This window comes from Pseudorasbora parva, chromosome 25 (assembly GCF_024679245.1).
Source record: "Pseudorasbora parva isolate DD20220531a chromosome 25, ASM2467924v1, whole genome shotgun sequence".
Taxonomy (NCBI): Eukaryota; Metazoa; Chordata; class Actinopteri; order Cypriniformes; family Gobionidae; genus Pseudorasbora; species Pseudorasbora parva.
The window spans coordinates 37,128,141-37,142,545 of NC_090196.1; the positions used below are offsets into that span (position 1 = coordinate 37,128,141).

Consider the following 14,405-nt stretch of genomic DNA (forward strand, 5'->3'; position numbering starts at 1 on the left):
CTCACTGGTCGAGGGACGTCTGCAGCTCCTTCTCCATGTCAGTGAGCTGGAGTCTCAGCTCCACCTGCTCCTGCTCGCTCCTCTCTAGCGCCCCCTGGAGTCGCTTCAGCTCCACCTGCTCCTGCTCACTTCTCTCTAGCGCCCCCTGGAGTCGCTTCAGCTCGACGCCTCTCTCCTCTTCCTGATCAAGCAGATTCTGGTGGTTCTGCACACACACACACACACACACACACACACACACACACACACACACACACACACACACACACACACACACACACACACACACACACACACACACAGCACTAGCTGATGGAGGGGTTTAACAGACTAAAATAAATCAATAATTAATGTATTAAACGTGTTGTAATAAATCAAGTAATACAGTGAGGAAAATAAGTATTTGAGCACTCTGCTATTTTGCAAGTTCTCCCAGTTGGAAATCATGGAGGGTCTGATATTGTCATCGTAGGTGCATGTCCACTGTGAGAGACATAATCTAAAAAAAATCCAGAAATCCCAATGTATGATTTTGTAACTATTTATTTGCATGACACAGCTGCAAATAAGTATTTGAAGAACAGAGAAAATCAATGTTAATATTTGGTCCAGTAGCCTTTGTTTGCGTTTCCAGAGGTCAAGCGTTTGCTGTAGTTCTTCAGCAGGTTTGCACTGCAGGAGGCATTCTGGCCCACTCCTCCACACAGATCTTCTCTAGATCCGTCAGGTTTCTGGCCCACTCCTCCACACAGATCTTCTCTAGATCCGTCAGGTTTCTGGCCCACTCCTCCACACAGATCTTCTCTAGATCCGTCAGGTTTCTGGCCCACTCCTCCACACAGATCTTCTCTAGATCCGTCAGGTTTCTGGCCTGTCTCTGAGAAACACAAAGTTTGAGCTCCTCCAAAGATTCTCTATTGGGTTTAGGTCTGGAGACTGGCTAGGCCACGGCAGAACCTTCATATGCTTCTTACAGAGGCACTCCTGAAAGTGGCTCTCCCACACCCCCACAGCATGATGCTGCCACCCCCATGGTTCACAGTAGGGATGGTGTTCTTGGGATGGTACTCATCATTCTTCCTCCACGTTTAGTGGAATTATGACCAAAACGTTATATTTTGGTGTCATCTGACCACATGACTTTCTCCCATGACTGCTCTGGGTCATCCAAATGGTTATTGGCAAACTTCAGACGGGCCTGAACATGTGCCGGTTTAAGGGGAACCTTCCGTGCCATGCATGATTTCAAACCATGACGTCGTTATTACCAACAGTAACCTTGGAAACGGTGGTCCCAGCTCTTCTCAGGTCATTGGCCAGCTCCTCCGTGTAGTTTGGGCTGATTTCTCAACTTAGGATCATTGAGACCCACGAGGTGAGATCTGGCATGGAGCCCCAGTCTGAGGGAGATTGAAAGTCATGTTTAGCTTCTTCCATTTTCTAATGATTGCTCCAACAGTGGACCTTTTTTCACCGAGCTGCTTGGCCATTTCCCCGGAGCCCTCTCCAGCCTTGTGGAGGTGTGTGAGTGTCTCTCGTGTCTTTGGACAGCTCTTTGGTCTTGGCCATTTCCCCGGAGCCCTTTCCAGCCTGGTGGAGGTGTATGAGTGTGTCTCTCGTGTCTTTGGACAGCTCTGTGGTCTTGGCCATGTTAGTAGTGGGACTCTTGCTGATTGTATGGGGTGGACAGGTGTGTTTTTGCAGCTAACGACCTCAAACAGGAGCATCTAATGTAGGATAATAAATGGAGTTGAGGTGGACATTTTAAAGGCAGACTAACAGGTCTGAGGGTCAGAAATCTAGCTGATAGACAGGTGTTCAAATACTTATTAGCAGCTGTATTATACAAATACACAGTTAAAAAATCATATATTGTGATTTCTGGATTTATGTCTCTCTCAGTGGACATGCACCTACGATGACAATTTCAGACCCTCCATGATTTCCATCTGGGAGAACTTGCAAAATAGCAGGATGTTCAAATACTTATTTTCCTCACTGTAAATAGTTGCATTAAATTAGGTTTATATGTTTTGATTGCATTCCATTATTTCATCAATTGTGTATTTCATGTCATATTTGATGAGAGTTTTCATTTTAAAGGCTATTTTAGACCCGTTTCCTGACATCATTAGGAAGCATGGCATTAGTTTTCATTGTTATGATGACGATACTCAGCTCTATATTTCTACACGACCTGAAGCTTACAAATGTAACTAGATTATTGCAATGCTCTACTGGGTGGTTGCCCTGCTCGCTTAATAAACAAACTCCAGCTGGTCCAAAACGCAGCAGCTCGAGTTCTTACTAGAACCAGGAAGTATGATCATATTAGTCCAGTTCTGTCAACACTGCACTGGCTCCCTATTAAACATCGCATACATTTTAAAATCCTGCTTATTACTCAAAGCACTAAATGGTTTAGCTCCAGTACTTAAGCGAGCTCTTAACACATTATACTCCATCACGTCTACTGCGGTCTCTAAACTCTGGCCAGTTGATCATACCTAGAATATCTAAATCAACTGCAGGCGGTCGATCCTTTTCCTATTTAGCTCCTAAACTCTAGCATTAGGAAGCATATCTCTTGCGCGAGCTAAAAGTGCTGTATTATTAATTTGGTGGTCAAGAAAAACTCTGCGCCTGCACAAACGCACAAGTCAGAATGTGTGTGTGTGTGTGTGTGCTGGTCACCTCCTCCAGAGCACTGAGCTTCAGTGTGTTGATCTGGTTGAACATCAGCTCCACCTGTCTCTGGACAGCAGGTTCGCCTCCACAGGACCTGAGGGAAACCAGAGGGATTAATGCTGGCCTACAGTACTGACCCGCTTCTGGAGCTCTGAGCCGCTCACCCATCCTTCAGGAAGCGGACCATCAGCAGTTTAACAGCTTCCTCATCAGGCGGATCCGGAAGCTCTCGCTGTCCCTTCAAGAGGTCCGGAGTGGCCTTACACACGCGCACACACGCACACACAGCCCGTTAAACACGCGCAACGCTTCACATCTAGATCAGGTCTCATCTGAACTGTGTTTACCTGAGCCGCTCTCTCTGTCTCGTCTTTGACCTCTGACCCTGCAGATGTAGAGCCGACCCTGATGACCTCTGGAGAGGATCTGGTCCTCTTCTCCTCAGGTGAGAGCCGGGGCCGAGGGGATTGGCTGGGCCTGCAGATGATGTGGGACGGCTGGCAGGGAACGCTCTCCACACACGGCTCCGCTAATCCCGCTAATCCGACTCCGGGCACCGGGATCCGGGCCCTCTTCACCATCACAGGTGAGGAAGAGCTGCCGACGGCCCTCAGGGATCTGTAATGATCCGGAGTCGGAGCGCTGGAGGCGGCGCCGCTCATCCTGGACACAAACTCCTGCTGCCGCTGCTCCGCTGGGAACACGTCAGGATAGTCTGGAGATCCCAGCAAGTGGATCCCCTGAGATCCCGGAGATCCCTGCGAGTGGATCCCCTGAGATCCCTGCGAGTGGATCCCCTGAGATCCCTGCGAGTGGATCCCCTGAGATCCCTGCGAGTGGATCCCCTGAGATCCCAGAGATCCCAGCAAGTGGATCCCCTGAGATCCCAGAGATCCCTGCGAGTGGATCCCCTGAGATCCCGGAGCGTCTGGAGATGGCCCTAACCCCTGAGCCTTCAGCACCACATGCCGGCCGGAGACGCCCTGCAGATGCAGCTTCACCCCGAAAGAGCCTGAGTCACGGAGAGGAGAGCGTCTGAATGACTCCATCTACACACACACACACACACACCATCAGTGAAAGTCAGTACACACACACACACACACACACACACACACACACCATCAATGAGCCCTCAGTACACACTCTGACATCAGCAAAAGGAACAATGAGTGTTTACAGCAGAAACAGAGCAGAGAGCGTGATGACGACACACACACACACACACACGAGCATAGACACTTACTCTCTCTCTCACACACACAAACACACGCGCACACACACACACACACACACACACACACACACACACACTCTCTCTCTCACACACACTCAATTCAATTCAAGATTGCTTTATTGGCATGGATGTAAAAAAATACAATATTGCCAAAGTAAGGAATAACATTAATAATACATATGAGCATAAATAATAATAATGGTCATAATAAAGAAATTGAAGAAAATATTACAACACAATATAACATAATTTAACAAATTAGAATATTTGATACCACAGTGTTTTAATAAATATACATATACCACAGTGACCCTCAGTATGTATGTGTGTGTGTATATATACTGGGCGTCACTGTGGTGGACAGTAGGGAAACACTCTCTCTCTCTCTCTCTCTCTCTCTCTCTCTCTCTCTCTCTCTCTCTCTCTCACACACACACACACACACACACACACACACACACACACACACACACACAGACAGACAGACAGACAGACACACACACAAAGACACACACACACACACACACACACACACACACACGTTGGTCTATGTGGTTTACAGGGACTCTCCATAGGCGTAATGGTTTTTATACTGTACAAACCGTCTTTCATATCCCCCTACACTGCCCCTAAACCTACCCATCACACACACACACACACACACACACTGCCCCTAAACCTACCCATCACTGGAAACATTCTGCATTTTTACTTTCTCAAAAAACATCATTTAGTATGTTTTTAAGGCCATTTGAATTATGAGGACATTTGATATGTCCTCATAAACCACCTTTATAGTGTAATACCAGTGTAATACCCATGTAGTTATACAAATTTGTGTCCTCATAAACCACATAAACAGGCTCACACCACACACACACACACACACACGAGAGAGAGAGAAGGATCTTACCGCCTCAGCTTCAGCTCCACTGCAGAACTTCAGCTGAGAAACTCTGGGATCTGAGCGGCTGTAGCCCCGCCCCCGGGCTCTGATTGGACAAGAGTTGCGAGGCCCCGCCCCTGAGCCTCTGGGGACCGCCCACACCCAGAACAACTGACTTTAATTAAGAACATTTTCTTTTCGGCCCTGAAACAGATTTTAAACAGATGATATTTTGCCAATAACTGGGATTCTCTTCTTTGGAGACACCATAGTTTAGATCCATCGTAACAATGAACTTTATTTTAAAACATGAATGGGTTAAATGTGTAATTGGCAATAAAAGTGATTTAGCACACTCTGAGTAAGACAGAGGAACATCTGCTTTGATGAAGGACCTGTTAATCTGCTGAGTCTGCCAAAAGATGAGGAGACATTACAGCATCATCTCAGTTCACACACACACACACACACACACACACACACACACACACACACACACACACACACACACACACACACACACACACACACACACACACACACACAGATCAACAGGTCCTGAGAGTGGAAAACGCTTACAGACTCTGTGATGAACAGGTTTATCCAGGTGTGTGTGTGTGTGTGTGTGTGTGTGAGTAAATAAACACAGAGCTGCAGGAACAGTCTGACGAGGCAACTTTCAGACGGAGCGGTTTGGTCTTGTACTGTAACCGTGTCCAGCATCTGCAAAACTGCAGACTACCATCTTAAAGGGTCATGATGTCAGGTGTGAGCGCAGATGACGGCAGGTGTGAGCGCAGATGACGGCAGGTGTGAGCCCAGATGACGGCAGGCGTGAGCGCAGATGACGGCAGGTGTGAGCCCAGATGACGGCAGGCGTGAGCGCAGATGACGGCAGGCGTGAGCGCAGATGACGGCAGGCGTGAGCCCAGATGACGGCAGGCGTGAGCGCAGATGACGGCAGGCGTGAGCGCAGATGACGGCAGGCGTGAGCGCAGATGACGGCAGGCGTGAGCGCAGATGACGGCAGGCGTGAGCGCAGATGACGGCAGGTGTGAGCGCAGATGACGGCAGGCATGAGCCCAGATGACGGCAGGTGTGAGCGCAGATGACGGCAGGCGTGAGCGCAGATGACGGCAGGCGTGAGCGCAGATGACGGCAGGTGTGAGCGCAGATGACGGCAGGTGTGAGCGCAGATGACGGCAGGTGTGAGAGCAGATGACGGCAGGCGTGAGCGCAGATGACGGCAGGCGTGAGCGCAGATGACGGCAGGTGTGAGCGCAGATGACGGCAGGTGTGAGCCCAGATGACGGCAGGTGTGAGCGCAGATGACGGCAGGTGTGAGCGCAGATGACGGCAGGTGTGAGCGCAGATGACGGCAGGTGTGAGCCCAGATGACGGCAGGTGTGAGCGCAGATGACGGCAGGTGTGAGCGCAGATGACGGCAGGTGTGAGCCCAGATGACGGCAGGTGTGAGCGCAGATGACGGCAGGTGTGAGCCCAGATGACGGCAGGTGTGAGCGCAGATGACGGCAGGTGTGAGCGCAGATGACGGCAGGTGTGAGCGCAGATGACGGCAGGTGTGAGCGCAGATGACGGCAGGTGTGAGCCCAGATGACGGCAGGTGTGAGCGCAGATGACGGCAGGTGTGAGCGCAGATGACGGCAGGTGTGAGCGCAGATGACGGCAGGTGTGAGCGCAGATGACGGCAGGAGTGAGCGCAGATGACGGCAGGCGTGAGCGCAGATGACGGCAGGTGTGAGCGCAGATGACGGCAGGTGTGAGCGCAGATGACGCCAGGTGTGAGCCCAGATGACGGCAGGTGTGAGCGCAGATGACGGCAGGCGTGAGCGCAGATGACGGCAGGTGTGAGCGCAGATGACGGCAGGTGTGAGCGCAGATGACGGCAGGCGTGAGCGCAGATGACGGCAGGTGTGAGCGCAGATGACGGCAGGTGTGAGCCCAGATGACGGCAGGTGTGAGCCCAGATGACGGCAGGCGTGAGCGCAGATGACGGCAGGTGTGAGCGCAGATGACGGCAGGTGTGAGCGCAGATGACGGCAGGCGTGAGCGCAGATGACGGCAGGTGTGAGCGCAGATGACGGCAGGTGTGAGCCCAGATGACGGCAGGTGTGAGCCCAGATGACGGCAGGTGTGAGCGCAGATGACGGCAGGTGTGAGCGCAGATGACGGCAGGTGTGAGCGCAGATGACGGCAGGTGAGAGCGCAGATGACGGCAGGTGTGAGCGCAGATGACGGCAGGTGTGAGCGCAGATGACGGCAGGTGTGAGCGCAGATGACGGCAGGTGTGAGCGCAGATGACGGCAGGTGTGAGCGCAGATGACGGCAGGTGTGAGCGCAGATGACGGCAGGTGTGAGCGCAGATGACGGCAGGTGTGAGCACAGATGACGGCAGGTGTGAGCGCAGATGACGCCAGGTGTGAGCCCAGATGACGGCAGGTGTGAGCGCAGATGACGGCAGGTGTGTGCGCAGATGACGGCAGGTGTGAGCGCAGATGACGGCAGGTGTGAGCGCAGATGACGGCAGGTGTGAGCGCAGATGACGGCAGGTGTGAGCGCAGATGACGGCAGGTGTGTGCGCAGATGACGGCAGGTGTGAGCGCAGATGATGGCAGGTGTGAGCGCAGATGACGGCAGGTGTGAGCGCAGATGACGGCAGGTGTGAGCGCAGATGACGCCAGGTGTGAGCGCAGATGACGCCAGGTGTGAGCGCAGATGACGGCAGGTGTGAGCCCAGATGACGGCAGGTGTGAGCGCAGCATCTTGGGACATGTGGTCTTCACCTCACAGCCGGTGAAGAACAGGACTCGGGCAGAAATCACGTTCATTAATGCGGTTATTAACGCTACTGTAGTACAGGAGCGAGTGTTGTGGAGCTGAGCACGGCCGCTGGAGCGATTGATCCACAAACACACGGCTCGCGAGTACCGGGACGTTTATTATGACGGGACGGGACACAGTCGCTGGCGGCGCACTTCCGCGTTTCCGGCCATGATTATAAGGTAAAGCCATAGACAGTAAAAGAAATGGACAGAGCGTTCCCATTGACTTCAGCGGCGGAAAAATGAGGCCAATCAGAGGCACTCACTTCCTGATGGCTGAGCGAGCTGCGGCGGCTCAGACTGAGCTTGAGGACGTAGTGTGTGTGTGTGTGTGTGTGTGTGTGTGTGTGTGTGTGTGTGTGTGTGTGTGTGTGTGTGTGTGTGTGTGTGTGTGAGGACGCAGATGTGACGTGAGCCTCCTGTCTGACAGCTGTAGGTCTTCTAGTAGTTGTGGAAAGTGAAATCTGAATCACGTTGTTTAAATATTTTCTGCTTTTGGCTCACTATGGGCTTCTCCTCATTCTTCCCCCTTGACTTTATCAGACTAGTCTCCAGGACATGTCTCCACGTCCCCCCGACGGCCTCATAGACAGTAAAGATTGCCTGCGAGCGTCTCCTCAGGTCTATACGGTAATTTCTCAACTGTGCGACAGAGTCGCGTTGGTTATGACGCAATCGTTAGCCTATTTTTACAAAAACAGCTTCTATGGGGCGATAGTGTAAGATACAAGGTAACGGAGCCTTTTATGCATTGTCGTGTTTCTTTATAAATAACCAACGGACAAATGGAGTCTTTAAACGCCTCAGATGTAAAGTTATTCACTGTCAAAGTGACTCAAAAATGAATGGGAGTCAATGGGATGCTAACAGCAGGTGATGGCTTGGTTAGCAATGGCCGCCCCTATGGGTGGAACGCTTTCCGAGCGCTAGATTACCCGCTTGGGTAAAGAAGTGTGTTTGTCATATTAGATACATTATAAGTGTGTTTAAAGTGTTAGTTTAATGTTCACACTGCTAAGAGTAAAGCGCTTCTGCAGAATAAAACCTGAGGGTTAGGGCCTTTGCACACTGAGTCGGTAATTTGCACGCGAAATTTACGCACGTCAAAAAATAAATTCGACCTCACGTTATGTCGATCACGCTGCCTCTGAAACTTTCGTCCGTCAAAAAAAAAATTCGGAACAGGTTCGACTTTCTGCGTTTTCGCATCCGTAAAAATGCATTTTGAGAGACGTTTTGACAACTCAGAGCCACCATACATGCAAAATACCACAATTATTATTATATCACAGCTGTAATTATAGCAAAACCAAGTCTCTGAAAAGCTCTGTCTCAGTGTGTGTGTGTGTGTGTGTGTGTGTGTGTGTGTGTGTGTGTGTGTGTGTGTGTGTGTGTGTGTGTGTGTGTGTGTGTGTGATCGGATCCATAGACATACTTCGGGATCAATTGATTCACAGAAATTAGTGTTCTTCTTTTTAACATGTGTCTCCAGAATCGCTAGCAAAGCCTCAAACTGAGCCGCTAACTCTGAAGCGGTCGGTCTGGATAATCCAACGCAATTAATATAATTACATCTCTAGACACACTCTCACGGTTTTTTCTCTGGCATGACATACACACACACACACACACACACACACACACACACATTCTCTCTCTCTCTCACACACACACACACATTCTCTCTCTCTCTCTCTCTTTCTCTCTCTCTCTCTCTCTCTCTTTCTCTCTCTCTCTCTCTCTCTCTCTCTCTCTCTCTCTCTCTCTCTCTCTCTCTCTCTCTCTCTCTCTCTCTCTCACACACACACACACACAATTGGTGGCATTGTGAACGTAGCTCGGTCATTTTTCCTCCGTTTCCATGCCTGACGTAAGGAGTGACGCCGACAGTGGATTGGTGGAGGACGGCGCGAGATCAGCGCTTCACACACACGACACACACCATCAATGAGCTCTCAGTACACACACACACACACAAACGTGCCAACCGTACTCCTAAAGAATGAGATTATATACAGTAATAGAAGGGATCGCTATGGGTCAGTCCCAGAATGAACTGTTACCATGGGAACTCTTTTGTAAGGCTGTTTTTGTGTTGCTGTCGTGAACGTCCTTTAAAATGGGAGTGGCGTAATCTGCAGTCACGAGGCCCAGTTTCCTGGCCAGCCATTGGCCGGCGGTCCGTGACGCCATGAGATCCGGCTTCTCTTTTAAAAAGAAGGCGGGAGACGCGAGCTTTATTCCGTCAGTTCTGCAGAATCGTGCGAACACTGAACACACACACACTCGCGAGCGCGATGGTGCGAACTAAAGCCGATAGCGTTCCCGGATCCTACAGGAAAGGTAAGGCTATAAGCGGTGATAATCGTGCTGTTATAGCGTATAACATTCTCTCCTAGCGGTGCTGTTAGTGGCATTTCTGTTGAGCTGTAGCTGAGCTCGAGCAAGCGTTTATCACTCATCTCCCGCCATTTGTGTCGCGACATATAACGTTACGCCTCAGAGCGGTTATAACCTTCACCTCAGCTTCAGCAGAGCGGTTATAACCTTCACCTCAGAGCAGTATTTAGTGGTAAACATCATTAAACGCGCGGTTGTTTTGTCCAGTCGGCGCTATTGTTTGTCCAGCTGTTAATGCTGTGTTATTCGTATAGGTTATTAAATGCGTGTTTTAACCGCTGGAGTGGTTTCATTATCACTGTTTGTACGCTAAGAGTTAATGTTAGCGCTTCATTAGTCGTGTTAAAGAGTTTAATGGAGACTGGATGAAATGGCGCCACTTTCACATTCATCCGCGTCGCGTCACAAAGAGACGCCGAGAAGCGAGCGGAAGTCGCGTCATTCAGGCTGTGTATGGCGTGTTGTGCAGCATTTACTCGACGCGATTGGTCATTTTTGTGTATTTTATTTTGTTTTGTGTTTCAGCTGTTGCAGCTTCCGCGCCCCGGAAGTCACTCGGCGCGTCTGGATCCGTGAACTCGCAGAGCGGGGGCGCGCAGTCGGGAACGCCTGGTGAGTGCGCGCGCACAACCTTCTTGTGCACAACCCGTTTTTGTTTTAATTTAAGTTTACAAGATGCATTTGACTAGTCTTAGATTTAGAACATCTGTGGTGTTTTTCTCACCGCTGGGGAATCAAGAGGCCATGTTTTCCTCCAGATTTCCTATATGGCATGGGTTTTTCTCTCTGTATACGGCGTATTGGGTGACCTGTGTGTGTGTGTGTGTGTGTGGTCAGCTAAGGGCAAGTACGCCGGAGGGAACCCCGTGTGCCCGCGCCCCACTCCGACCTGGCAGAAGGGCATCGGGGACTTCTTCGGTGGTCCTGGCCGAAAGCCGGAGAAGGAGAACCTTCATCCCGCGTCTGACGATGAGGAGGCGGGGGGCAGCGGAGTCACCAAAGCTCCCAGGAAGTGAGTATTCAGCTTCCTGTGGTCAAGCCCCGCCTCCGCTGGACACATCTGACCTCTGTGTGCTCTGTGTTTCAGGTCCAGACCAATCATCGACGAGGACGACGACGAATAATTACGGGACTCCCGTTTCAGCGACGCATGGCAGTTTTAAGTGTACATCTGTAAATATTTTTAATGGAATGTGTGGTTCAATTTGTACAGAAGTTTAATAAAATGAGTTTTTCAGAGTTTGCTGACTGGTGTCTGCCATAAATCTCCGGATGTAGAATTAGCGTAAATATGAGTTTCCGAGGTAAATACTGTCGTGTTTACTTCTGGGAATTGATACAATTATTTGCCATAAACTTTAATCCTGGTGGTGGGAGAACTCTCTGACTGCTGTGACAATAATATAGGACATTATTTATTAGTTTTTAACGGCTGGATGGTCTGAAGTCTTCTACTGTAGCTAGTGTAGGCTATAGTTACAGAGGCTACACTGATCATTTGAAGCGTCGCCTGTTAACGCTCAGACCGCAGGGGTCACGCCACTGAACGCATCATAAGGGTCAGATCCATCCTCCAATCAGACCTTTTTGAAGAATCAAATACATTTTGTTCAAAAACTACGACTTTATTCAGCATTGGCTTCTCTTCCGCGTTTGTGTTCAATCCTCAAATAAAGATTCAAACGGTTATGAGTCAGTGAATTGATTAGTGATTCGGATCGCGTGTCAAACTGTTGAAATCACGAGTCATTGGCGATCCGAATCATGAGTTGATTCGCTGATTCATAACCGTTTGAATCTTTATTTGAGGATTGAACACAAACGCGGAAGAGAAGCCAATGCTGAATAAAGTCGTAGTTTTTGTTATTTTTGGACCCAAATGTATTTTGGATGCTTCAAGAGACTCTAATTAACCCACTGATGTCTCATATGGACTACTGTGATTATGTTTTTATTCCCTTTCTGGACATGGACAGTATAGTGTGCATACACTTGCATACACTCTCGGACTAAATATAAAATATCTTAAACTGTGTGTGAAGATGAACGGAGGTCTTACGGGTGTGAAGTGACATTAGGGAGAGGAGATAATGACACACATTTCATTATTGGGGAAACTAACCCTTTAATCTAACACTGGTGTTATAGTTCTTCCATATTAAACTAACCCTTAAAGCTCCACAGGGGCCTATTGCACAAAACTAGGGTAAGGGATTAAGCGGGATATCTTGGTGATCCTGGCTCAGTTTATCCGCTAATATAGTTATCGTTCTTGCTGTGAGTGTGCCTTCAGGATACGGTTACCACAGCGGTGGACTAAACTTAGCACACAGATGACAAGATCACCAAGATATCCCAAATTAATCCCTTATCCTAGTTCTGTGCAAAAGGCCCCAGCTCTTCAGCTCACGTGATGAACACACACGCAGGTATAGTTAACACGAGAGGTGAAGCAGCGTTATGACAGGGATGTATAAAGCTGTACAGGTCCTTCTCAAAAAATTAGCATATTGTGATGAAGTTCATTATTTTCCATAATGTAATGATAAAAATTAAACTTTCATATATTTTAGATTCATTGCACACCAGCTGAAATATTTCAGGTCTTTTATTGTTTTAATGCTGATGATTTTGGCACACAGCTCATGAAAACCCCAAATTCCTGTCTCAAAAAATTAGCATATTTCATCCGACCAATAAAAGAGAAGTGTTTTTAATTAAAAAAAAAAAAAAACCTTCAGATAATGGTGTTCAGTTCTGCACTCAACACTTGGTGGGGAATCCTTTAGCAGAAATGACTGCTTCAGTGCAGCGTGGCATGGAGGCGATCAGCCTGTGGCGCTGCTGAGGTGTTCTGGAGGCGATCAGCCTGTGGCGCTGCTGAGGTGTTCTGGAGGCGATCAGCCTGTGGCGCTGCTGAGGTGTTCTGGAGGCGATCAGCCTGTGGCACTGCTGAGGTGTTCTGGAGGCCCAGGATGCTTCGATAGCGGCCTTAAGCTCATCCAGAGTGTTGGGTCTCGCGTCTCTCAACTTTCTCTTCACAATATCCCACAGATTCTCTATGGGGTTCATCCGAAAAAAGTACTTTGGACCCCTGAGCACCAGTGCAGTGCTGCTTCTCTGTAGCCCAGAAGTGTCTTGCGCTGGGGAATGCGGCACCTGTAGCCCAGAAGTGTCTTGACCTGGGGAATGCGGCACCTGTAGCCCAGAAGTGTCTTGACCTGGGGAATGCGGCACCTGTAGCCCAGAAGTGTCTTGCCCTAGGGAATGCGGCACCTGTAGCCCAGAAGTGTCTTGCCCTGGGGAATGCGGCACCTGTAGCCCAGAAGTGTCTTGATCTGTGGAATGCGGCACCTGTAGCCCAGAAGTGTCTTGCCCTAGGGAATGCGGCACCTGTAGCCCAGAAGTGTCTTGACCTGGGGAATGCGGCACCTGTAGCCCAGAAGTGTCTTGATCTGTGGAATGCGGCACCTGTAGCCCAGAAGTGTCTTGACCTGGGGAATGCGGCACCTGTAGCCCAGAAGTGTCTTGATCTGTGGAATGCGGCACCTGTAGCCCAGAAGTGTCTTGCCCTGGGGAATGCGGCACCTGTAGCCCAGAAGTGTCTTGATCTGTGGAATGCGGCACCTGTAGCCCAGAAGTGTCTTGCCCTGGGGAATGCGGCACCTGTAGCCCAGAAGTGTCTTGCCCTGGGGAATGCGGCACCTGTAGCCCAGAAGTGTCTTGACCTGGGGAATGCGGCACCTGTAGCCCAGAAGTGTCTTGATCTGTGGAATGCGGCACCTGTAGCCCAGAAGTGTCTTGCCCTGGGGAATGCGGCACCTGTAGCCCAGAAGTGTCTTGCCCTGGGGAATGCGGCACCTGTAGCCCAGAAGTGTCTTGCCCTGGGGAATGCGGCACCTGTAGCCCAGAAGTGTCTTGATCTGTGGAATGCGGCACCTGTAGCCCAGAAGTGTCTTGCCCTGGGGAATGCGGCACCTGTAGCCCAGAAGTGTCTTGATCTGTGGAATGCGGCACCTGTAGCCCAGAAGTGTCTTGCCCTAGGGAATGCGGCACCTGTAGCCCAGAAGTGTCTTGACCTGGGGAATGCGGCACCTGTAGCCCAGAAGTGTCTTGATCTGTGGAATGCGGCACCTGTAGCCCAGAAGTGTCTTGACCTGGGGAATGCGGCACCTGTAGCCCAGAAGTGTCTTGACCTGGGGAATGCGGCACCTGTAGCCCAGAAGTGTCTTGCCCTAGGGAATGCGGCACCTGTAGCCCAGAAGTGTCTTGACCTGGGGAATGCGGCACCTGTAGCCCAGAAGTGTCTTGATCTGTGGAATGCGGCACCTGTAGCCCAGAAGTGTCTTGA

The 14,405-nt window shown here is 50.0% G+C and overlaps 2 protein-coding genes across 4 annotated transcripts in view; one reads left to right on the forward strand and one right to left on the reverse strand.

Moving 5' to 3' along the window:
* Positions 1-14,405, reverse strand: part of LOC137065434 (cingulin-like protein 1) — a 50,866-nt gene that overhangs the window by 20,339 nt on the left and 16,122 nt on the right. The window contains exons 2-6 of one of the 3 annotated variants that reach the window (XM_067437065.1): positions 4,839-5,015; positions 3,036-3,737; positions 2,853-2,947; positions 2,695-2,782; positions 6-205 (exon numbers count right to left, since the gene is read on the reverse strand). In XM_067437065.1, coding sequence (XP_067293166.1) covers positions 6-205; positions 2,695-2,782; positions 2,853-2,947; positions 3,036-3,737 — 1,085 coding nt within the window. In that variant the 5' untranslated portion in view covers positions 4,839-5,015. Of the gene's footprint in view, positions 1-5; positions 206-2,694; positions 2,783-2,852; positions 2,948-3,035; positions 3,738-4,838; positions 5,016-10,778; positions 10,914-14,405 lie in introns of those variants that run through there. The other 2 variants (XM_067437066.1, XM_067437067.1) reach the window with 2 other exon arrangements.
* Positions 9,839-11,293, forward strand: pclaf (PCNA clamp associated factor). The gene is made up of 4 exons (XM_067437070.1): positions 9,839-9,997; positions 10,580-10,666; positions 10,892-11,066; positions 11,142-11,293. The coding sequence occupies exons 1-4, from the start codon at positions 9,952-9,954 to the stop codon at positions 11,176-11,178; spliced, it is 345 nt and encodes a 114-aa protein (XP_067293171.1). The 5' UTR covers positions 9,839-9,951; the 3' UTR covers positions 11,179-11,293.

Coding starts and splice junctions, on each gene's coding strand:
- pclaf (XM_067437070.1), top strand. CDS start 9,952: ATGGTGCGAACTAAAGCCGATAGCGTTCCCGGATCCTACAGGAAAG. Junction 9,998..10,579: donor TCCCGGATCCTACAGGAAAG/GTAAGGCTATAA, acceptor TTTGTGTTTCAG/CTGTTGCAGCTTCCGCGCCC. Junction 11,067..11,141: donor GTCACCAAAGCTCCCAGGAA/GTGAGTATTCAG, acceptor TCTGTGTTTCAG/GTCCAGACCAATCATCGACG.